Genomic DNA, 26,498 nt, shown 5'->3' with positions numbered 1-26,498 from the left:
ATAAAAACCTGAAGGAGCTAAAGTTAACAAGATCACCTACGTGTTATCATAGTTAAACGTTTTTTCCCAATAACAAGTATCACAATTATTCGCTTCTGCTCATTTATTAGTTACTTTTGTTTCTTTATGTATGTATTTATGTATGTATGCTGCAAATCATCTATGGTCCTGATGGGGTTAATGTAGGGTAAAATGTCCAGGAATTACCATCTGGCCAAAGCGTTTCTTACTCAGAGTAAGTGTTTCTCTCGTTTGCCATTGGATGTCATTTTTTGGCTCTCTGGCTTTCCGCACTCCCCATTGGTCACAAACATTTTGACAGACACGCCGAGCCTGCCCTTAGCTCTTGGAAAGAAAAAAAAAAGTTCCACACAAGTGTGTATCAATCAGAGACACAGATCGAAAGACCGAAAGAAAGAGAAGAAGAGGAGCAAAAAGGACGAAGAGCGTGAAAATAAATTCTAGGACAGGTTTTAGAACACCTAGCCTATTAGGAATGGCGCCTCACCAGCAAGGCTGATGCAGCTCTTCCTTCGAGTATTCTGGATTGCTTTTTGGAAACTGCTTTCTATATCTTAACTTGTTGCAGTTTTTTTTTGGTTGATTTTGGAAGGAGTGTTTTTTTTTTTTTTCTTTCCCTGGATCCGCTGTATAAAATGAGTGACAGGCGAAGATCTGCCGCAGCTCTGAGTACCAGAGCTCATGCTTTTTCAGTAGAAGCATTGATTGGGACAAATAAGAAGAGAAAACTGAGAGACTGGGAGGAAAAGGAGTTGGATCTTTCCATGGAAAACCTCAGCCCCAATGTGCAGCTAGAGGAAGGCGACGACCCGGGTCAGTGCCTGGATATCAACCCGGGTTAGTGCTGAAATGCCGATTTCGGTTTATATTTTAGTCATTAATGTTCAGTTTTGTCTTGTTCAGAAATGTAAGCCTAGAAGGCAAACGTTACGACTAACCCAGCTTTACAGCGAACACCAGATAACCAACCACAGTGACGTAAATTAAGCAAGTTTATTAAACGTAGCCTTATTTTAAACAATTTTTACAGACATTTGATTCTTCAGTAAGGGGCAGGTTTACAAAATAAAACATACATTGAAAACAGCTCTCCTAGAAAATTCCAATGAAGCCGTATAATTATTATTCATGCAAAAAAAAAAAAAAAACTTTCTAAATAATAATAATAAAAAATCTTATAGGATAGCAACATCGCTGTGCATGCATTACTTTTTGTAATAGAAGCGTGTAAATGACCGCTACGGCGTCACGAGACAGAATAACCATCACCTCCCCTTGAATTTACTTTAATTCTACGTTATAACGCAGTGACCGAGGTACATATTTAATAACCATTTTATTATAAATTACAGGGTAAATGCAATTTCAAAGAAGAACCCAATCCCAAATGTAGAAATACCGTTTTTAAATATAGCTTCTAAACAAACAATACAATGCAGGCCTTATCCACCCCAAAATGAAATGCATAAAAATTAAACACAATCTTATGCCACCGATTTTAAACATATATTAGTTTTATTTTAATGTAAAGTTTATGAATATACTTTATTACCGAAACGAATTCTGTGCGTCTACAGACAGAGACAGCACTGGCTGCGTTGATATACAATCGAATTGAAATCTAGGCCGGTGTTGTAAACGCTGTCTATTCCACCAATACAATAATTCAGTTAAATGCAATTATGAATTATTAAAATCACAATATACCAATACTAACAGACCTCTGTATTATTTATAATATTTACACAATATATGGAACTTTGGGTGTAAAATAGTTTTCTATTCAATTTAGCATCTCACAATGAATCTCGTTTATGAAAGCAAAGGGATTTATACGGTAATATATGATCAGTCCCAAATTATCTTAAGAATTAAGTTCGGTTTTAACCCATGAATTAATTGCAATCATTTGAAATCGCCGATTGGTGTGCTCGCATAATAGTATACATTTAGAAATTATATTCTTACAAGAAGTGCATTTCGCTTTAGCTCTGGCACACGCAGAGAAGCTTGGTTTACACACCTAATTGTTAAACATTAAATAGTGCTGAATTTAGAACGACTAAAATTAAATATAATTCAATCACCGACTTTTTGACTAGATGCCCCTTTCGATGTCTTTAAAGACTTTCAGTTGACGTTGAAATTAGTTTATTTTAGTATTGCTCTATACATCATATTCGTTTTAATTAAACCTATGAAAAAAAAATATAATTGGCCTGTATAATATGCAGCCTATTTAACACACTATCTTACCTGTCTGTTAATGTTAGATTGCTTATTAAGCATTTGTTCTTAATGTAGTTCAACGTGTGTCTGACAGGAGGCCTATTTGCTTATATTATTATTATTATTATTATTATTATTATTATTATTATTATTATTATTATTATTATTTCTACTTTTTTTTTTTTTAACCAGATACAGGAAGGTTGTGTTTTTTCATGAGCGGTTATATGGAAAGCAAAATGCTACAATCTGTTTAAAAAAATAAAAATAATAATAATAATAATAATAATAATAATAATAATAATAATAATAATAATAATAATAATAATAATAATAATAATAAGTTACAATAAATGAACTGTTTAGCAGTTCTCTGTACATATTTTGGAAAACATTTTTATGCCAAACTACTAAATACATTTCATCTGCAATATTGTATTTTACAAACCCTAATCTATATTGTTTAGATATGTTTTATTTAGAAGAGTAAGACACACACACACACACACACACACACACACACACACACACACACACATATATATACATTATAACAATAATATGTATTATAACAACTTTTCTGACATTTTATTAAATTCTGTTGAAAAATGTCTTAAATTTACAGGCATGTCCTTCATGTCCTAAATTATTTATACAGCTTTCAATTTTTCTCTGTATATATAAAACTCCTGTTTTCCTTGTTTTGCTGTTGCAAAAATTCCAGAAAACATTATTCAATACACTGGTTACTGTGATAATACTCTTCTCACTTGCCCCCTGCCTCTCAAATCCCTTTCAAAACTAAAACTGGAAGGAATGTTATAAGAATCTGGTCATCTTGTTGATTATTAATAACCGTATGTTGTCCATCTTGTCCATATTGAAGATTGAGTGATATTTTAAGGACAGAATGGTTACGTTCTGGTCTGGACTAATAAGAAACGATTTCAGCTCATTTTTTTCCCGATGCCTCAGAAGGTGCATTGAGGTTTAATTTAGAAAGCATTTTGTTTAATGTACTTAAACCCATTTTAAAAGGCATACGATCAAAAGAAGCAAAAAAAAAGATGTATTTCCTATTTTGCTTCTTGTAAGCTTCTTCTTCGATTTGTTTTCTTGTTTTTTTTTTTAATGTAAACCCGCTGCGCTGTCTTCTTCATTGATAATTCCATGCACAATCACCCTTCTTTTTTTTATTTATACTGCGTACAGTACATGCAAATCAACAGACGGAACTCTGATAAATAGCCAAATGTGTCTTCTTCCCGTGGGATTATTGTATTCTTCTAGATAGACGCATTCATAAACTCTCGAGCAAACCTGAATATCATCATGGATGAAAAGGGTGGAACTAAAACATCAACACTCAGCACAATAAATATATTAGCTGCCTCAATTTCTTTTTTCCCTACTGCCTTGGCAATGCATTAGTAATCTATCTGTATGCTAGCATGTTGTGAATAATTATCTTGCAGTAATGCTGGAAGATAAATGAGATGCACTGACTATGCTGCTGCCTCAGGAAGAGCTCAGCTTGAACCCGGCGTGGGTAGCTCGGCACTTCTCTGGTATCTGCAGTCCTTAGCATGGAGGCAGCAGTCACAGTGGCAGAGGATTCCTCGTGTTTCAATAACAAGATTAAACCACGGCGTTTTTCATAAAAAAGGAAACCCATTCAATGCTGGGGGTGTGGGGTCTCATTGTTTTTAAAGGTGAACAAAGGCCGTGTTGAAACATTCTTTGTTTTGTCCACTTGGAGAGCACCTCCGAATGTCTTAAACTCCAAAACAATGTGATTGCTCCCCTCAAAAAAAAAAAAAAAAAATGGTTAAAGAGACAGGCTTTGGCATGTCGGGTGTGCTGTTTCCGTGCACTTAAAGGACTGTAAATGAGAAGACCTTGGGTACCTGTTCATCATTGCTGCTAGTCATATTGATATTGTGTGCATTTAACTAAGGTACGATTGACAAAATAATAATTCTGTGTGTACATACTGCAAGTTGTTTAAAGGATGATAAAAAAAATGTAGTTGCAGAAAACCTTTCCAATATACACATTCTGATGTTTTTTTGTTACAGTATGGGACACGGCCAGCAGTTGCTTTTGCACATTGTGGTTGCCTTTAATAGTCTACTGTTTCTTTTTTTATTATTATATATATATTTTTTGTTTGCCTTGGTCCCCATATCAGTTGCCAAGCAAATAATCAACTCAATACATTGTACAGGGTCCAATGCAGGAAAGGTAAACAAACATAATGCTTATCATATGTCAAAGTAGACATGTTTTCAGGGCCGGCTTTATCTGCGTTCAAACCGTTTGACCACCACAGGCCATTATGAAAGAGGATATCTCAAAGCGTTTCTGACTTCTCTGAAGTTTCTGATGGCTGCTTTTAAGTAACTATTAAGGGCAGGAGTATCTGTTAAAAAAAAGTGAAGACATGACTTAGAATTAAATAAATAAATAAGACAGGTATTTTGAGAGAAGGGGGGTGTTAATTTTGTGAGTGGAAAGAGCAGATCTTGGTTTTGTATGGGTGAGTGGAGGTAGTTTTTTTATGTTTACACAGACAGGGGTTGGCTGAATTCACTCTAGTTAGCAGCATATTAATACTTTTTATTAAGAGAGATATATTTAATCCTTGACGTTAAAATAATTCAGATACATTGACAGCTAAATGAAAAGTAACATCTGCTGCAGAGGGACTTACTGTGGTTTTGTGCAGAAAGAATGAATTATCTTTAGCTTTTTAGTGATGCACATTAGGGTGCTTGGTAAGTCAATGTTACAGTGACAGTTTTAAGATGCAGGGCGTTTAGTATATGTGTTATATGTGATATATTAGAACTGTGCTCTACTACTGTGTCCTGCATCTGTTTGTCTTGAATAGTTTCACTGCAGTAAATGTACTAATTTTTCTGTAATGTGTAATAAATTATATAAAACTCTCTATTTTAAAGCTAACTTTCATATAAACATGTCACATCTATACTTCTAGTGATTCCTTATAAACTCAAACATACACTTGCAGTCAACTGGTTTCAAATCCTATTTCAGGCTAGTGATATTTCATGTAACAGAAGGTCTTTTGTTAAATCTGCTTTTGCTAAAAGTTAGTTTTGCCTTTTTATTTGGATTCATTTTTTATGTTTTTAACACATAGCATATGGCACAGCTGAAATACTGTATGTACTATTATAACTAATAAAAATGAACTGAAGACAACTGAGCCTTTTCATTTATTTTCTCTTAGATTTTTCCATGAAGGTCCCACTTAATGTGATTTAAAAACAGGTTGGGTGTACAGATCAATTTGCTTGACGGCATTTATAAATGAAAGTGATGTCTTATTCTTCTTGAACTTGGAAATATTAAAGGTAGAATGGAAATGGTTTTAAAAAGTGAGTTTTCTCTTAGCCACGTGTCATTCTTGTTATTTAGTTTCCAATTCTTGTCTTGTTTATGTTAAGCTTAGCAAGATCCATAACCACAAGCCTTACTGCTGAAGACAGGACCCCTTGAACATGAGATGTATAGCTCAAGGGTTCTATCCTGGTTCAACAAATTCATTTGAAAATACACCTGAAGACCATTTCTGGTAGCTTTAGTTCATTGTCCTACAAAGGCTTTTTGCATCATCAATTAGAGTAGTCAACTTCAACAGCTTCCCTGCATAAGCTGATCTGGTTGAGTTAATTGCAACTCTTAATGAAATGCATTGAGTCCTCATTTTTATTAAAATATTTAATTGCAAAGGGGACATTAAAAAGTGAGTAGTGGGGTTCCGAAAAATATTGCATTTTTAAAAGTGCACTGGGGTTTGAGATCTGTCCTCTAAATCACTGCAGGAAGAGCAATTAAAAAAAAAAACATAACTATCAGTGCACTAGAGCGGACATTTTGAAAAGAGCTTTGAAACAGACTTTAAAATTATAAGTGTAAAAATGGTTCAGGATGTTAACAATGAAAATAAAAATGACAGGTACTTTGTTTAAACAGTTGTACCAACTGTTTCAGAACCCTGCTACTTACTCTTTAATAGGAGCTAAACAAGTACAAGAGCAATTTTGAGATCCAGTACTGCATAGATGTAATACATTTATGACATTTATTTTTTCCCTAAAATATATTAAAAGAAAACACACCTAATTCAATCCATTTCATTAACAGCAGTTATTACTAACTCAAAACTGCATACTTGTCTACAGGAAGTTTGCACAGGGGTTGAAGGTGCAGACAAATAATCAAGTTTGTCTCTTTTCTATCCTTCAGTCTCAAACTAATGATGGCAAAAGCCCTTGTGGAACAATGAACCAAGGCAAGTAGAAATGGCCTAGTTAGGACACGAAAGTAATCTCAAATTGCTTCTTCCTCCTTTCTCCTGGTTAGATTCAGAGCCTAGCCCTAGTTCTGACAGTGAGGGTCATGCTGAAAGGACATCATGCTCATTTGGCTCCCACTCAGATCTGGCTCCCAACCCCTCTGATTCCTCTCCCCCCTCCTCCATGGAAGAGATCCAGGTGGAGCTGCAGTGTTCCGACCTCTGGAAGAGATTCCATGAGATTGGCACGGAAATGATCATAACTAAAGCTGGCAGGTAACATTTACAAACATTTGTAAGAGCTCAATTCTATCTATCTATCTATCTATCTATCTATCTATCTATCTATCTATCTATCTGTCTATCTATCTATCTATCTATCTATCTATCTATCTATGTTTGTTTATTCGAGTTTATTTTGCATTTTAATTTATTCACAAATATTCTGTAGGTTTGCAGTAAAACGTTGTTCTCTGTGAACTTGCAGTAGATAAATGTCCAATACACTATGACAATGACAACTATCAAATGCAGTACAGCATTGGCTCCACGGTTTGTTATTCTAAAATAAATAAATAAATAAATAAATAAATAAATAAATGCACAATTTAATTAATAGCTAACTAAATAAATAAATAAATAAATACATTCTTTACTGGTGATTTGCAGATCTTTGTATCTTTGTCTTGGAGAATAAATGCCATAGGCAGAACAAAAATAAATGTCAATAAAAAGCATGTTATCAGTGATACACCATTTGAATTGCAGAAGCATATTATCAGTGATAAATGATTTGAATTGCAGTTCATGCATTTTACATGTGAACATTGTGGCCCAGGCAGCCCACCTGTCTTGAAAGTATTTCACAGAGGCAACACTTGCTTTGAAACATCCTGCTGCCTAGCCCTGAGTTTGCTGCTCAGCCTAAAATGTTCCCTGGAGGAATGGACACTACCAATGTGCGAGCCCAGCGAGCCAAGGAGCAAAGTGTAGCAGGATTCCTTCATTTCCTTGTTCTTATACACATTATGCAAACAAGAGGTCGTTTAAATATACAAACACACTTTTATAGGGATAATCCGGCTTGCTGAACATAAGAGATTATTATTATTATTATTATTATTATTATTATTATTATTATTATTATTATTATTATTATTTATTTATTTATTTATTTATTTATTTATTTATTTATTTATTTCTTAGCAGACACCCTTATCCAGAACGACTTACAGTCGTAAATAAAAATACATTTCAAGAATCACAGTAATTAACTAGAATATTCAGTTTAACTACAACATATTTCAAGAAAATCAACATGTATTAAAATACAGCCACTGCAGTTCTCTTATTCAAAAGCACACATGAAATGAAACTTGGAAGTCTGCTGGAACCATATTAAACTATTAAAAAAATATATATAAATAACTGCACTGAGTTCTGGAGCTCGTTTCTATATTGCGAAATTGTGTAGGCCTATGTTCAAATACGACAGGCTTTTCGACCAGTTATCACCTGTTTCTATTCCAGTCCAACAGTTGGTGTCTTCTATAGGACAGTTAGGACAGCAAACTGTACACTATTAAAAACAAACAAACAAACACAAAAAAACCAAACAAACATATGAACCACGCAATACAAGGAATGTATTTTGAATGGTCTCGGAATTAACATTTACGTAACCACTAGTCATATACGAGACAGATATAGGTTTAAGTACCAAACACCGCATTTTCTATCTATGCTGTATAAGCAATTTTATATACGCCCACGTATTGTACACGTTTCAAACTGCGCCATAAACACATAATGGTGCTACTAATAAAGCGTTATTTAATAAGTGCAATTATTAAATATGTTAGAACACATGCGACATGTGCCGTCTACAGAAATGTTCTGTCGCGGAACAAGTTGTGGAGTCAGAAGAATTAAACTAGCAGAGCTAACTTACAGACAGTGTTAAAAGAAGTACACGTCAATAGGAAATGTTATAAAAAGGACCGAAAAGTGCAAATAAAATCAATGCTGCTAGCGGGTACACTCTCAGCAGAAGAAGAGAGGGTCGGTGGAACATGGGGAAGTCTAATATATTTCTTCACAACTTGTCTTATTCTTAAAGAATTAGCTGGACTCACACACATGCTCAAAAAGCTTTACGGCATTTTTTTTTTTTTTATATATAGAAGATAAAAAGATCACTAACAGCCTAACCATATATATATATATATATATATATATATATATATATATATATATATATATATATATATAATGTATGTATTTTTAATTTAAGTCACTTGAATGACTCCATTTATAAGCAGCACGCATGGAGCTTTTTTTAAAAAAAAAAAAAAATTGCGCAAATCTAAATGTTAGGCATCAGATTATTTTTGTTTGTTTATAAATAGTTTGATAGAATACTTTAGAAGCACAAAACCAAGTTTTACCCAAACGAAATGTGTTTGAAATCTGTTGCAAAGATGTACGTTTTATTATGCTAGTGGCGAATGATTTGAACAAATAGGCGCTGCTGCATGTGCTGATTTTAATGATTATTTGTAACGGCAGCCTTGCTTGAAGCGGGGTAAGGATAACCTGTTATACCTGCACCACCGGTTCAGTTTTGAAACGTAGGTTATAAGCGCTGCCTATTAGAAAAGCAAACGGTCACGGTGATAATGTTGAATTTGCCCCTCATATTGATTCAGTGATGGACGGCCTGTTAAATCCATAGGCATTATCTATCTATCTGCCTATCTATCTGCCTATCTATCTATCTATCTATCTATCTATCTATCTATCTATCTATCTATCTATCTATCTATCTATCTATCTATACAGATGCTGGGTATGCGAACCTTAAAGTTTTTTGTTTTTTTTTTGATAAAAGTGCCTATATTTGTCAAAAAGTATCCATAAAAAATATATTTATATATTTGGTTTGATCCAAAAAAAAAATAAAAAAAAAAAAAATCGGCGAAGTAAACCGTTTTTAAAAAATGTATTTATGTATTTTATTTATTTATTTATTTAATTTCACCGATTAACATGTTATTATCACGAAATATCAAAATATAAAATGTTATGAAGCATAAAATAAAATAAAAACACAATTATATAATTTTCTCAGTGAAATCGGTGTGCTTTGAATTTAATTTAACATTGTTTTTCTCCGGAAAAATAAGTTATAGTTTACTCAGCATTTAATGTGACATGTCTTGCCACACAAATAAGTTACTCAGCATTGCATAATGAATCCTGTACATCTCGAGACTTGAGACACACTTGATAGCATGTGGTTTTTAGGTCTTTGCGAGGACAGATTTTCATTGGAATTAAATAACTGAAATGGCGTATAACAGACATATAAACTCCGCTAAATTAAGTACTCTCACCTTCCTGCAGTTGTTTGTTCTTGTTATTACACTTTTTTGATAGTTTAATAGCCTTACATTTGTTTTCTGATCGGATCATCTAATTATAAGCTGCTGTTTTTTTTTTTCATTAATTTTATTGTCTCGATGTTAATATAATCACATTTTAAACCAAATATTACATTATTTATGTTTTGTCTTGTTTTTTCACAGGCGTATGTTTCCAGCGATGAGAGTCAAAATCCTGGGCCTAGATCCCCATCAGCAATACTACATTGCCATGGATATAGTTCCAGTGGACAACAAGAGATATAGGTAAATGAACCTATTCTTCAGTACTTCAAACCTGTTATAAAGCAATGAAGTCCAAATCAAGTGTTCATTAAGTTATATTTATATAATGATGTTAAAGTTGATCAAAAACAAACTGTGATGAACTAATAATTGTAGGCTGGCAAGGCTCTCAGGCAAATGGTGGAAGAAGATGAAATACAGTTATGATGACTTGGACATACTGTTCATTTCCTGGATTATTTCTTATTCTGAGCATGATAGCATTACATTTTTCAGGCAGGTTATTGTCAATTACCAACTTTATTCTCCAAAAGTTTCTCATAAGGCAAATGTATATATATGTGTATATGAATATGGTCTTATAATGCTTGCAGAGGTGTATATGTAATCATCTCTAAAATGGGAGATTGTGTGATATGGACTCTTCTGTTCTAATGATACATTTATGTATTTATTTTTACCGTGGAGTACCTTTACAACAATTATAGTATCTCTTTTTTGCACAAAAGCACAAGGCTGCACATGGACAAAAATGCCTGCCCTTTTGCTTAAACACTTTTACGTACATTAGCATGATCTTGCAGATATGCATGTACACTTCTGCTCATATGCTTAATTATTCACATTTAAGTCTGCTTACAAAGTCACAAAGATGTGTGCTCAAGTGCACATGCTGTCTTGGCATGGCTATATTGGGGGATTGCTACCTGCTCATTAAGACGCCCTGAGTGGACAGCGTGTTTTGCATGTGTATATAAGGAAGCAGGAGTTTCCATCTGTCTAGGAGAGTGTCATATAAACGCCTGTCTTTATTGATTGTGCTTGTGCCAGATGGCAGATTTATGGAAGATGAAAGAGGATAATCAAATTTCCAGTTCTGTTTCAGGGTTAGGTTTCTCCTTTAACACTTTCCCTGCTATGCAGACCATAACCATAAACAGAACTCTAAACAGGAAATTATGGAAATGCTTGAGATTCTCAGCAGGAGAGCATTTAATGCACCCAAGCAATAACAAAACCAAACAAAAAAATGAAGTGAGGGTTTTGTGAGTTTTACCCTTTAGCAATGGCTGGGACTGAAGCAAAAAGATAAGTGGGTAAACTATAAACAGGGCCAGAGCTAAAGTCAAACAGCTGCTTTGCAATTTTTGGTGGTGTTCCATTCTTATAACGTGGCGGAGGAACACTTTGCATTGGCAGGGAAGGATATACTGTACTGTAGGCCTACTGTCAATAGCATTTCAGTTTTGAACACCAGTAGTGCTTTTTGTAAAGGTTACATTTTTAGATTTTTCAAGCAAGAACTTAGCAATGCTTTATTGGTAGCGTTTTAAGTTTTAAGTTTATACTAAACCCATTTTCAGCTGACATGATTGTATCCTCATCGGCAGCTGTAAGTTTCCATAAGAACTGAACAGCTTTTCTAAATATACATATCCTGAATGGATTAGAATAAGGCTCGCAAGGCTGTTTATGTGATTGCAATGTATTTATCTGTTTTATTTGTTTTAAATTACATTGCATGAATTCTAAAAAGAAAGAAAAAAAAAGTTGCTTGTGTATTTATTGTTGCATGAGACATTACGCCCGGGCCTTTCCCACTATTCTATCAATACACAAATCATTCCATCATGCAAGTTTCTAAAATAAAGTTTCACACTGCAAAACAAAGACATTGCATCTTGTGATGAAAATGGGATTTATACAACCGTTGCATTGAGTGCCTCAGTTGTTGTAATTTCTCTATTGAATCCCCCCCCTCCCCTGCCAGGTACGTGTATCACAGCTCAAAGTGGATGGTTGCAGGGAACGCAGACTCCCCAGTCCCTCCTCGGGTTTACATCCATCCCGACTCACTGGCCTCAGGAGATACTTGGATGAGACAGGTGGTCAGCTTCGACAAACTCAAGCTGACCAACAATGAGCTGGACGATCAAGGACATGTGAGTCGAAGCCGCTATTGGTCAGCTTGCAGGAGATGATTCAAAGATTAGAATGGCATTCTGCCCTCCCCCCCAAAAAATATATATATTAGATAGATATTGCCCAGTCGAGGTTTATCATAGATAGTGATTTTTTGGTTTGTTTATGCTTTCATACACATTAAATACATCTCATGATTGCTGCACATATGAAAATCACCTCTGTCTATTCTGTATACAGGGAATTTTCAGTCTCATTTAAAATAATTTACGGGTGCCCAAACTCAGTTTATTTGCATTATTTCCTTAATGATCCTGACCTGGAGTCTTGTGATTAACTCTAAACAGAGGTCCACATATGGTATCTGAAGCAGAAAGAGACATAGTTATTACATGCAGTCATTTAATAACTAGGTCTGCAGCCACGGCCCTTTGACTTTTCTTTCATTTTAGTTTATATTCCAGTAAAGTGACTTTTAAAGATGAAGTGACACTGGGAAAATGGCCTTCAAAATCTATGTTTCAGAAGCACCTTGAAGCGGAAGTTATGGGGTTCCATAAAATATAGCGTTACACTGTTGCTACAACTGTTTAAATAACATACCTGTAATTTTTCTTTTCATTGTTAACATCCTGATAACTTTTTACACATAACTTTAAAGTCTGTTTCAAAGCTCTCAAAAAATGTCCGCTCCAGTGCACTGATAGTGTAAGGATTGTTGCCCACATTGTCAAACAGGTAACACAGCAATAACGATCCATGATGTGGTACGGAACAGAAAACCCAGAGCACTTGTTTTGTTTTTAATCATTTGTCCTGCAGTTATTTAGAGGACAGATCTCAACCCCAAGGACATTTTGAAAAGAGCTTTGAAAGTGTACAAAGTTGTCAGAATGTTAACAATGAAAATAAAGTGTACAGGTACGTTATTTAAACAGTTGTAGCAACACGTGAGGATGTATAACGCTATATTTTTCAGAACCCTGCTACTTACTCTTTAATGGCTATTCATTGTTTTTCTATATATTAGACCTATTCACGAGCCAGAATCATATACTGTAGTTATGTCAGATTGGTTTCTCTGCTACATAAAACCAAGGCAGAGAAATCTGGACTCTTGCTTATTGATGTTTATTATGACCCTTTCAAATTCCCTTAAAACGGCTTATTGATGTTTATTATGACCCTTTCAAATTCCCTTAAAACGCTGCTGCAAATTATTTAGGAAGAACCCTTCATTATTTTAATTATATGAATAAACTACTACACTAAAACAAGGAAAGCTTTGTAACTTTTTACTGTGTATGTTGCAGAACTTAACTCATGACCTATATGTGAAAATAAGGAGGCACAGAAGTCTGGATGTTTTACAGTTCAAACTTGATTTTCCATACATCAAATAGACCATACGTATACTGCTTAATTTGTCAGAATAAGTAGCAAAAGCATTTTTTTTCCAAAACGTGGCCTAAATACATTTCACTTTTGCTAATTTGGAAAAATATGCATGGATATGAATTTTGCATTGAAACCAAGTGAAGCAAAATACAGGTGCACTTTTCAACAGGACCTCAATCATTTATAATGGCAACATTTTAATTTTGGTAGCATTACATATTTACACATTTGCCCAGACATTACTTTTGCATTTTTTAATATAGAACCACTACAAATATTTGAGAAGTGGGAGATGTTTGAAATATTATTGAACAAAATAAATTGCCATTTCAAAGGCTTTATCATGTAATCACTGTCTGCTTGACTGTACTTCTATAAAATTACATTGAACATAAGAGTTTTGCACAGGCTTGCACAATATCCTTTCCCCCCGTTTTTATATGTATGTTTTCTACAGGTCGTGTGTGTGTTTGTTTCAGTTCAGGTGATCATAAATAGAAGTTGCATGTCTACGTATACTGTTAAAGTTGCAAAGACCTTTGCCATGCAAATGCATTACAACCTCAATTTTCCCTGTAAAGAAGAATTACCTACTGAAAATCAGGCTGATAGCGTGTGCCGTTGGACTAAAATGCAGCTTAGCTACTCATGTGAGTGCAATGAGCTAAAATTAGCTAAAATAACTCTCTAAAACCAGTCCACTTGAAGCTTCAGTCACTCAGATCATCCGGTTCTTTTTGGACTAGTTCAGTAAAATGTCCATACAGAATTGTCTTCATTTTATTACAGGTTGAGCTGAGGAATAAGCTTCAAATTGGGAGTCCCTCAGGGCAAGCTGTTCAGCCGAGTGTCTGCTATATTACATTTGATGTCACTATTTTTGCACTGCTTTAAAAATGTCTTTCTCTTTGACCCTGAGGTCTCCACTGGCACTGAAGGGCCTGCGCTCATTTTGCCACTATTTAAAACCAGAGTTCAGACTCCAGGGAAAGTTTAAGCATCCAGATCTAACATGACTGCACTGGTGTGAAAGCCTTTGATTGTGTACACTGACGATGTTATTCAGCTTTAAATACTACTGAAAACATAATGGCGCTGCTTATCCATATCTGTCCACATTTATTACAGATCTATATGTTTTTGATTTCAGATAATTCTTCACTCCATGCACAAGTACCAGCCACGGGTTCATGTAATTCGGAAGGATTTTAGCAGCGACCTCTCGCCAACTAAACCTGTCCCTGCAGGAGAAGGGGTGAAAACATTCAGCTTTCCAGAGACCGTGTTCACCACTGTGACTGCTTACCAGAACCAACAGGTGAGGTATTGCAGAGTCTCTGTTTACATCACCTCTGGACACAGCAGCAGGGAAGAAGGAACCTCGTATTGCACTGAAGTAAAGTTACACTCTTCGCAAAAAGCCCTAAAAAAAGCAGCAGATGCATATAAAAGTAATAATATCCTAATAGCAAAAATCCTTATATCCAGTCTCTAAGAGACATCACTGCTCTCTTTAATAGCTATTTGTTTTAATTAACTTTTTGAAAGATAACAATACAACAGTAACGTACAAAACTCAGAAATAAACAACCTGAGAGTGCTTAAGAGGTCTTCAGTTATATTACTTAGACGTGTGATGCTAAATTTGTAGTCAATAGATGCTTTTCTCTTTTTAAAAAGAGTTTATTCAAGACTACAGTAAACTCTTTGAAAATATGGCCTCAGGGTATGTAAGACAGACAGACACACATACACACTGAGAGATGCACAGACATATAAATTATTTTATTGATTCATATTTTCAAAGAGTTTACTTAAGTTTAAATCTGGAACTACGTTTTATAATATAATGTATGGGTGTTTTCTTTTTTTTTGGGGGGGGGGGTGTTAGATGTGATTTAAACTTTATTGCTCCTTTCGTGCGTTTATGATGTACAGTGTTTCATCAAATGCAATTATTTCAACTCAGCCAAGCCAAGCAGAAACTTTCTCTGCATGTTAAATGGGAAATTAAGAAAATTACTATCCCTGCTACCATACGCTATGTAACACAATTTTTGTTCCTGGGTAGTAAGTGTTATTTCCTAATTGCTTATGCCTCGAAAGTATAGAAAATGGCTATTATTCCCCACAAACTTTGCTTTTGTGACCAGGACAGTGATATTTTGAAATTTACCTATTTCCAATGAGAAAATGGGCGAATTTGTGTCTTTTCGTTCACATAAAGTCAGAAAAAAACAACATATGAATCCAAATTAACATGTATTTATACTAAAGTAATACAAAAATGACTACAAAAGATTTAGAAGTGAGTAGTCTTTTTGGTTGGGGTAGTATGGGTTTCTCTCCTCAGCTCCACCTCTGAAATTGTCATCTGGATCTACAACGTCTTCCTCGCTCTCTGACTTGCTGCTCTCTTCTAAAGACGGCTGCTCTCTCTCCGGAGGAGTGGGTACGGGGAGCTCATGGCAGTGTGGCACCGGGGCGATGGATGAAGGAAGGTCCGGATACGTGATAGCAGGTGCATTCTTGCCAGTCCGACGTTTGGAAGGGTCCACCATGCAGAAGTAGCAGTTGCTTGAGTGGTCAGTGGGTTCCCGCCAAATTCTTGGGATAGCGAACTTCATGGCTCTCTTTTCCCCTCTGTACCATCCTACAAAAATACATTTATTTCACCCATGACTAATGTGTAAGAGATTCTCGCAACATTTTTCATATATGATATATTTTTTCAATAACATTGAAAATTGTAAAACATTTTAAAATTAAAAACTTTTACAATTTTAAAAATTTTAACAAATTTTATAACATAAAATTCCGAGCAACAATTGTCCATCTTACCTTCCAGAGTTTTTTTGCAGTGCTCGCAGGTGAAATGAGGTGCCCAGGGTTTGTCTTGATCCCCGACAGGCATGCCAAAATATGCCTTGTAGGCCTCACACATCTTAGCAGATGCTTCCACGGAGTACTTTTTCGCTCTTGTCTTGATAAATTGGCCACAGACATAGCAAAATGCGTCTGCCGGATGCTTGCAGCCTGTTGATGCCATCTCAGAAAAATGCAGATATATATCCACTTAGGCAGCTGGAACTAAACTGAACTGGTGGGCTTAAGGCCCCTGTATTTATACTACTATTTATATTACTGGAAAGTTCTAGAAAGTTCTAGAAGTTACTCCAAGTTTACTCAGCACTGAATCTAACTGGAATGTTCTGGAAAATGGGTAAATTTCAAAATATCACTGTCCTGGTCACAAAAGCAAAGTTTGTGGGGAATAATAGCCATTTTCTATACTTTTGAGGCATAAGCAATTAGGAAATAACACTTACTACCCAGGAACAAAAAAAAAAAATGCTTGTATCTGTCACACAGTGCATGTGTGATTATAGTTAATTGCTGTATGAATTTAATATTTATATTATGTTTTCTCTTTTACATGCAGATCACCAGGTTAAAAATTGATAGAAACCCTTTTGCTAAAGGATTCAGGGACTCTGGAAGAAACAGGTAATTGTGATATTCCACAGACACTAACGGCTGGTTTCACAGACTTAGATTAGCACTAATAATGTACTAACTAACGTTACCATGTGATTTGTATTAATTTATACAGTAGTTAGCCCCTACTGTCATATACTGTATGTAGGCCTACATATACAGACATTAATCATGAATTTATGTATTGAATATTGTTGTTTTTTTTCTTTTTTTTGCTATTTGATTGCATCTTTCCTTACAAAATCATCTACATTATATTTTTAATTTGATTACCATCAAGGATAATACATATGATTCTGAAAGTAATGGTAAAACGTAATGGATATTATTATTATTATTATTATTATTATTATTATTATTATTATTATTATTATTATTATTATTATTATGGTATTTTACTGTATACAGTACTGTTTCATAGTTAGGCATATGCTGTATGTGTTGTCTGCAATATCAGATCTTTGGGTTGATAACACACAGTTCTTGACCTTTACTTTGCCTGTAAATTATCAAGTAACAAGGGAAGCACTGAAACATACCCTCTGCATATGAAAGAAAATACATCTGGATCCAATTATATTAGATATTTGAGACATCTTTTTTTTATTTTTCAAACAAAAGAGGGTCTGATTTATGGACTATTATGAACATTTTATTGCAGAAAAAAACTACAGATGAAAAGATATATATATAAAAAAAGCTGATACTTTTAAAAGTATATTAAAATGCAGTTGGCATATAGAACTGAAAAAGCCTTTATGACCATTTTCCATACAGGAAGTTCTAAAATATGGTTGATAAGGATATCACTAAAGCCCCGGTCACACCTGGAACGATAACCTTAACGATAACCATAAGTCGTTTATGGAGCGGTCACACCAGAATGAAAAAGGGCTCTGATATATTGTATAGCAAATGCCAATCAACTTTTTAGTACATGCCCACTTGTATTTCCAGCAAGGGAGGGACAGTGATGAAGAACATGAAGAAATACTCCTGTTGTATTTGATCAACAGAAGGCGTGGTGGAGTTACATGCTTTATTATTATTATTATTATTATCACGTTTCTGGAACCTTGCTATTGCCATTAGTTTTGTTTAACCTCATTTCCAAGGTGATGAGCCTCTCACCTCCAGGAGAAGGATGGGATACATGAGGACAGATAAAGCAGTAGTTTATTTTATTTTTTTCAATAAGTTTTGTTCTTGTGATTCCACATTGCTCCCGAAAATAAAGTTAACTGCTTTGGCACACCGGCCTATATTCACAAAGCGCTTTCCACAAATTCGGTAGCATTATTTTATTTTTTTTCTGAAGGCTATAAACACAGCAGATACGGCTTATTTTAATAGCCTTCAGAAAAAATAATCTAAAATGACAGAATTATTAGGTGTATTTGAAATAAATTGCTCACACTGACGGTACTTTATAAATGCAGAAAACGTGATGGCGAATTTATGGAAAATGCTCTGTGAATATAGGCCATCATGTCCCAACACAGTATTGCTAAAGTACCATCAGTATGAGCAATTTAATTCAAATACACCTCTGCCTAATTATATTTTCGATTTCATTCACTTGAAAAAACTGCACACTATAAGCAAAGGGGAAAAAGCAATAACATTATATACCTCCAAGATTAGTTTCTCCATCTTCTCATCTTCCATCTTCTGTAATGATATGTGGCAGGTGAAGATGTCACATTTAATACAGCCCTGACTGGCCAGGAACATTTATCGTTATCGTTGTAACAGGCAAAATGATAGCTATCGTTATCATTTACAATGATCGTTATTGTTGTGACCACCTCCATTCATTTGAACTGGAACAATTTTTTAAAATTGTTATTGTTATCGTTAGGGGCTTTAGGTTTAGTGTCTGTAACTGTGCCTACGTGGGCAGCTCAACTAACCAAAACCTCCCCAGCGCATCAGCATGCACAACTTTTGAATGAATTGTGTTAATTAATTAATTAATTAATTAATTTAAATGTTATATATTTATTGGAGTTAATTAGTTCATTCTTTTCTGTTGAGTCCCGCTGGCATAATCGTGTTCAGTCTATTTATCCATTTACTTTCTTTTATTCTTCTATATGTCGCATTGTCGAATTTCAGCTGTTTTAATACTACAAACTTTACATCATTTATGTCATGTCTTGGCGAAGTGCTGTACTATTGCTTCATTTTTTGTTTTTTATTTCTAATTAATGAAAGTTGGTTCTGAATTATTTTATATAAAGCTGTTCCAGTCTCTCCAACATATTTTATTTCATCACATTTTCCACAGGCTATTCCACAAACAACATTGCTATTTACAGGAGATATTAGTTTTTAGTGGATATGTGTTGTTCTTATGTTTAATTATATTTTTACTTTTGTCCATGTATTTACACAGTTTACATGTACTAGTGCAAGTATTTGTAGAACCTATTCTGTCAATTATTCTTTTATGTTTACTGTGAACTAAAATATCACCTAAATTAGCTTCTATTTTGAATGCTACAACTTGGGCCTTAAGAAATACTTTTTTCAATTTTTGTGAATTATGTAGAATCCGCCAGTGATTCCAAACTATCTTAGAAATATTAAGCAAAAGTTTAGAGTAAGTCATTACTAATGGGACTTTTACCTTTTTATCTCTATTTTTATAATCTTGTAGATCATCTCTTTTTAGTTTATCCACTTTTCTTAACTCTGTCTCTATAATTCTTTCTTTGTATCCTCTTTTTTAAAGATTTGTTTTAATACATTTCTTTGTTTTACACACACTTTCTTTTGAGCATATTCTTCGTATTCTTATTCCTAGACCCTTTGGGATTGCCCTTTTAGTGTGTATTTGATGTGCAGAGGACATGTGCAAATACTGGTGCATGTCAGTAGGTTTACAGAAGAGGTCAGTCTCAATTTAACCTTCTTCAAGTTTTACTACGGTATCTAAAAATTATATTTCTTTTCTTGTCCATCGAAGGTCCACCTTAATATTACTGTGCATTTCATTTGCCATTTTATGAAACTGGAAAAGAGATTCTTCTCCATGTGTCCAAACCCCAAAAATATCATCTACAAACCAAATGTATTCTAAAGGTTCTCTTTCTAATTTTTTTAAAGTAATTGTTCTTCCCATTTCCCCAAAATGCATTCCTAATATAGATCCTATTGCTGTACCATCATTTTATTTGTAATTCTTATCAACAAATGTAAAATAACTGTTTTCTAAAACTACGCTGATCATGTTCAGCACCTCTGCTGTTGGTATTGATTTATCTAGTCTATTAACTAGTGCTTTTTGACAAGCTTCTAAAGTTCCTTTACGAGGGACACTTGGGTACAAGGAATTTTCATCCATGCAAAATAAAATTGTATTCTCTGGAAGGTTGTCCTTTAATGATTCAAGTCTTTTTAAAAAAGGTGTTGTATCCTTAACATAGCTTGGTAATTTCTCAACGTGTGACCTAAGTTGTTTTTCTGCTATTTCAGCTATTATGTGTGTTGGATTATCAATCGTGCTGACTATCATTCACATAGGGTGATTTTCTTTGTGCATTTTAGGATTTCCTCTTGCTAGGCCTGTTCTTGCATTATGTGGCTGCATGTATTTTTTAAAATTATTTTGATATAATTCCTTTATAGTATAGTCTCTCCGCAATTTCCTTAACCTCTTTTACCGATTTATTGATCTTATTGCTTTTAACTTCTTCATATGTATCTGTATTATTTAATTCACATTCTACAGATTTCATATAGTCATCTGTGTTCATTATCACTATTCCTGAGCCTTTATCTGCTGGTTTTATACTTATATCATCATTATTTAACAACTTAGTCATAGCCTGTTCTTCAATATTGGTTAAATTAAGTTTACATTTTTTCTTTAGTCCTACTATAATTTATTGTTTAACTACTTCAATATACATATCTAACCATTTATCTCTTCCATCCGGAGGAGTCCATGTGCTTGTACTATTAACCTTAATCCCATGCTCATAATTACCCTCTGAATCTGAGATGTTTTCATTGAAGAAATATTCTGCTAATCTCATGAGTCTCTCCCACTCCTTTAATTCAGTGGCCAGTTTATCTTTATCGATGTATTTTTTAGTTGGTATAAGCTTAAATCTTTTACTCAATACTGCTTTTTGGGATGTGGTTAAAGTTTTACTTGATAAATTAAATGCTATGTCTTCTGTCTTATCTTTAATGTATTTGGTATCATTTTCTATTTTTCTGTTTTGAATTATCTGTCCTATTTATGTTTAATTCTGTATTTTGCATTTTATTTATTTTAAACTGGTTTATTTTTACTGTTTTAGATTTATTTTGATTATCTTTCTTAATTATGCCACAGTATTCAGATTTTCTTCTGGTTTCATTGTCTTTAAATACAATAACTGAGAAATGTTTTTTGTTGTATAAAAGATTAATTGGATCGTTCTTATTTTTAATAGTTTCTATTGTGCCTTCGTATTTAAAACAATCCTTATTCTTTAAGTCTATGTATACGTGTATGGTCCTATTCAGGAGGTCTACAGCTGCCAGAACTTCTGTGTGTGTGTGAACATGTAATCAAAGAAACTACAGAATGGTATTGCAAAAGTCTACCGGAAGCCATAATAGTAGTACAGTATTTCATGTTAGATTTAGAAATGTCACATTTCAGTTTTTCGTTAATTATATGGAAATTTACAACGCGTTATGTAATTCAATATGTTAACATAACATAATTCAGCAGGTTTAATTCTATAGGGTGATGCTAATCTTTTGGCCATGGCTGTGTATTGTATAAACTAGGGACTGTCTACGGAGGCAGCATATGCTTGTCTAATTGGCTAGTATAATTTGCCTAATTACAATCCCAGCCGTTTAAAACTAACAGGAGCTCAACTTGTCAAATTGCCAGTGAATTATCATCTGAATGAAAAAAAAGAAAACATTTCAAGTGTGTGTTTTCTGCAGTAACGTGACCAGCAAAGTATATAAATCAGTATGAAATGGAACAGGGAATTGGGAGTTGTTTAGATATAAAACATAATGGAGATTTATGCATGTAGTAAAGTTGTGCCTGTTAATTGCTCCCTTTTGGATAAAGCTCTGCCTCTGACTCTCTCTCCCTCTCCCCCTCTCGCTCTCTCTCGCTCTCTCTCTCTGTCCTACAGAACTGGCCTGGAGGCCATCATGGAGACGTATGCTTTTTGGAGACCCCCAGTTCGGACCCTCACCTTTGAGGATTTTACCACCATGCAGAAACAACAAGGTGTGTAAACCAATGGGATTGTTAAAATGTCTGTTTATTACTGATTGATGTTGTATAAAGCTCCTGGATAGATAAATAGATAGTGTGGAAAGTTAGCATTGCAGTCAAGGCAGGCTTGCAGCTGGAATAGCAAAGGCAGGACAGAGGAGCACACTTTTATTTTTAATAAAAACAAAACTATTAAACAAACATTCCTGCCCTAATACAAATATATACATTTTGTATGTGCACCATTTCCATTTCCATGTGCAGGGCATCTGTCACAGATAGGTATGAAATAATATCTAATATATTATGTGACCTCACTTCAATACTGTATCCTGTTTGTTACAGCATATCTAAAATTGAAATATGATTATGGTTATGCACATGTTGGTTTTTATGTTGACTGTGTCACCAGTCAGTCAATGAATTATGGAGTTTATTTCTACTTTTGAGCAAGACCTTACATATAAAACTAAATTGATGTTCTGGGCTGTTTCTTGCTGGTTTTAAAACATTTACATTGTTTTTTTTGTTTTTTTCCTTGGAGGTAAGCTTTTACCCTTTACCTAAAAAAACTAACTAACACTTAGAACTTAGACTTCTCAACTTAAATCAAAACTTGTTTTAGTTCACAGTATTCTATAGCAGAAAAGACACTAACAGAGACATCCTTGAAGTGTGTATAATTGTATTTATCACCAAAAACTTAAAATACAAGTAAAATTAAACACACGCACACACGCACGCACGCGCACACTCACGCACACACACCATTTAAACTGTGTGATCAATTTATATTGAAATTTATGCCCAAGTGGTTTTGTCAGGACCGGGTCTAGTACAATCACTGCAATATGTAACATTAATATTGATATTCCATATTGCATTTCTAGAATATATACATGGTAAACAGAAAATATTCACATTATGGAGCCTACCTTGCTTTATCAACAGTAGCATTTTATTGAACAAGCCAAACATTTGGCTGTGTTTTTTGTTTGAATTACCAATAACAGTAAATATACAACAATGACATGCAATGTTTTCTAAACACTTCCAAGAATAGTGCATAAAACCATAGCCAAAACCTGAACATGAAACTGTGCTGTTTGGTATTCAGACTAGAATTCAATAGTCAAATATTTTTTACATTCATTTGTAAGGATAAATATGCATAGATCAGTTACCTGTTTTGAGCCAGAATGCCCTTCTGAGCCAATTTGAACTTGTGGCAAGCTGGCAGGCCAGAGACTGAATTGCCTCGACACTGGTGCATGGCTCTTTATGTGGACTTCTGAAGTTTCAAAAGCACTTTCTTCTGTTCAGACATGACAATACAGGAAAAACTTAAAATTTTCAACATGACATCACCACAATATCCTACCCATGGCAAAAACACAGCACATAGTTATTATTGAATGCACATGGTGCTAGGGCAAGGCAAGCCAAGAATGGATTGAATTATTTACTTACGAAGGAGTTTGAACTAAATTTCAAACAAAAAAATGAATCTCAGCCAAAATCTCATTAATACAAAGATGTGCCTCATTTCACACAATGCTAGCAAGGTTCTAAAAACTTGACATATTGAATACAAAGCATAGCCAATATGATTTAATACTTTTAAAGGTTCCTATTCCTTTTTCTTAGCTTAGTCCTGCAAAACACTTAATTATACTATAATACAAAATAAGTCCTTCCCCTGACACAGCTTGTAAACTTTAGGGGTACAGGGCAAAAGGACAAATTAAGAATATGAATACGATTTCGGTTTTGGGCCCATGCTAAAAACAACATACCCCATTATGCGTGAATAAATGAGTTAATTATCACATATCTTAAAATCTGACTTACATATAGGATTTCCTGATAATTGATGTTTATGGACGGGAGACATATTCATGTTTGATTTGTTTTTTCAGGGGGAAGCACAGGAACATCTCCAACAACATCCAGCACTGGTACTCCATCTCCATCTGCCTCTTCCCATCTCCTTTCTCCTTCCTGCTCTCCTCCCACCTTTCACCTGGCACCCAACACCTTTAATGTGGGCTGCAGGGAGAGCCAGCTATGCAATCTCAACCTCTCAGAATACCCGGCCTGTGCCAGGAGCAACATGGCGGCCCTCCAAAGCTACCCAGGCTTAGGGGACAGCTCATACGGCAGGTTACAAACCGGAAGCACTTCTGCCAGTCAGTCCTTCGAAAATGCCATGCCTCAGAGGACTCCGTCTTTAATTTCTGGAATGCAGGCCTCTCCTGCTGCTTTGCCTGGCAACAGCAAGATGGACACCTACAGTGGCCAATTAGGTTCCTTCCCCACCTCTCAGCTCCAGTATGTCATGCAGGCAGGAGGTTCTGCCTCCAGCTCCTCCTCTTCCCACATGTTCAGCGGAAGCCACATGCAACAGGGATCTTACAACGCATTCTCCCTGCACAATCCGTACAACATCTATGGGTATAATTTCCCAGGTACTCCAAGACTGGCCACCAGTCCAGAGAAACTGACAGCATCACAGAACAGTATACTCTGCTCGCCTTCCCCTAATGGTCCCTTTGGAGACAGGCAATACCTATCAACCGGGATGGATGGGATGCACATGATCAGCAACCCTTCTTCCCAGCAAAGCGCAAATGCCTGCGATAGCCGTCAGTACGGAACTGTACCAGGCCCCTCCTCACAAATGTCAGTGCACATGGTGTAAACAAGATAGTCGTTAGGGTTTTTTTTTTTTTCATGTACTCAAATGAAGGAAACATGGTTGTTATACGTGATGCAGCAACACAAAGGGGTGAAAAGGAACCTCTTTCCTCTACTTTGTCTGAAACCCTTGAAGAGATTCGCTTTTAAATTAACAGAAATGAAAATAAATATAAGAAGAAAATCTGTTGCTGGAAAGTCTATTTACAGTAATTTTCGTGATGGACTGCAGCAGCGCCCACCGGGAACTGGAAAGGCAAGATCAGATAACAACAAATGTGCAATACAATAGACCTGCTTCTGTTGCCATGATAAAAGTCCATGCCTGAGCCATTGTAAAGTGGACAATCCTTTATGACACATTGTTAAACTTGGGAACTAAATATATGACACTATCACCCTGCATGGATCATTCTAAATGAAACCCTCACCAACTAAAAAAGAATAGACTAAATGTCTTCGGTTTAGAAAGCAAACAGTGAATTCTAGGATCCTGAAGATTGAAAAGTGTGGTTCACAGCCATTTTTGGAAAGAGATGTTTCTTGTTTGAATATCTGGGTGAATATAATTCTACTATAAGTGGAAAGTATATTAACTATTTCAGCTTCTGAATTTAAAACTGGGAGAAAGGGAATGGAAATATTTAGTAGCATTGCACAGGGACTGTCCTGAGAAACCAGATAGACAGAGGATCATGTAATTAAGATAAATTATATGATTGATTCTCGAAATATGCCATTCCATTCCCCAGTACCCAGAAATATTTAAAACTCTTGCTTCACCAGATGCATTGTGGGATTATCTAAAATACAGCCTGGTAAAAGCAAAGGCTTTAAGTTGTGTGCAAAAAGTAATACGAGACAGAATTATAAAAGTTTTGATGTGCTGTAGATAAATGTATTTATGTGCCTAGCATTAATGCAAATATATAGATTCAAAAAGGCTAGTAAGATGTATGTAAAATGTAAAAAAAAAAAAAAAGAAAAAAACACAGATGTATAAAAAAGGCCTATGCAAGAAACTGTATATAGAAGGGCAAAGCACAAAAACAATGCTCAATAAACATTTTAAGTCATTCGCATGGATCTGAATGACTTTGATAATTCTGATTGATTTGAATGAGTTATTAACAATGTATAAAATACAACTTATTTTCTTGGCAAGACTGATGGTGTTCTAGTTGTTCAAAAGTATCTGGGGGAGTCGACCTGTGACTGCAGACCAAAGAAGAGATGCTGTTGCTCTCAACAAAGATAATCAGTGAACAAAATACTGTCATCTTGTCAGTGGAAGAGAATAACACTCAAGTATAATTAATATGGACGGTATCTTTTGTGATCAATAAGGTCAAATTATTTATTCTCTGGTCTAAGTGGTATTTAATTGATGCCATTATTTTTGTCATTGTACAGTATATAATAAATACATATAGAGTGATTGGTATTAGGAACTTCCACTCTGACTGGCTAGCAACATTCTACAAAGGTGTAGATTAAT

General features: G+C 34.8%; 1 protein-coding gene across 2 annotated transcripts; it reads left to right on the top strand.

The window, feature by feature from the left end:
- The first annotated feature begins 359 nt into the window (after positions 1 to 359).
- Positions 360 to 26,086, top strand: LOC117406866 (T-box transcription factor TBX15-like). 2 transcript variants are annotated; one of them, XM_059029110.1, is made up of 8 exons: positions 360 to 834; positions 6,643 to 6,850; positions 10,162 to 10,263; positions 12,014 to 12,185; positions 14,714 to 14,881; positions 17,006 to 17,070; positions 22,218 to 22,315; positions 24,223 to 26,086. In XM_059029110.1, the coding sequence occupies exons 1-8, from the start codon at positions 657 to 659 to the stop codon at positions 25,002 to 25,004; spliced, it is 1,773 nt and encodes a 590-aa protein (XP_058885093.1). In that variant the 5' UTR covers positions 360 to 656; the 3' UTR covers positions 25,005 to 26,086. The 2 variants fall into 2 exon arrangements, with proteins under 2 accessions (XP_058885093.1, XP_033867116.3); XM_034011225.3 differs by having other exon boundaries at positions 360 to 858.
- The last annotated feature ends 412 nt before the right edge of the window (positions 26,087 to 26,498 follow it).

Source organism: Acipenser ruthenus, chromosome 8 (assembly GCF_902713425.1).
Source record: "Acipenser ruthenus chromosome 8, fAciRut3.2 maternal haplotype, whole genome shotgun sequence".
NCBI lineage: Eukaryota > Metazoa > Chordata > Actinopteri > Acipenseriformes > Acipenseridae > Acipenser > Acipenser ruthenus.
Note: the sequence above shows the minus strand (reverse complement) of the source record. Positions and strands in the feature narration are given on the sequence as shown.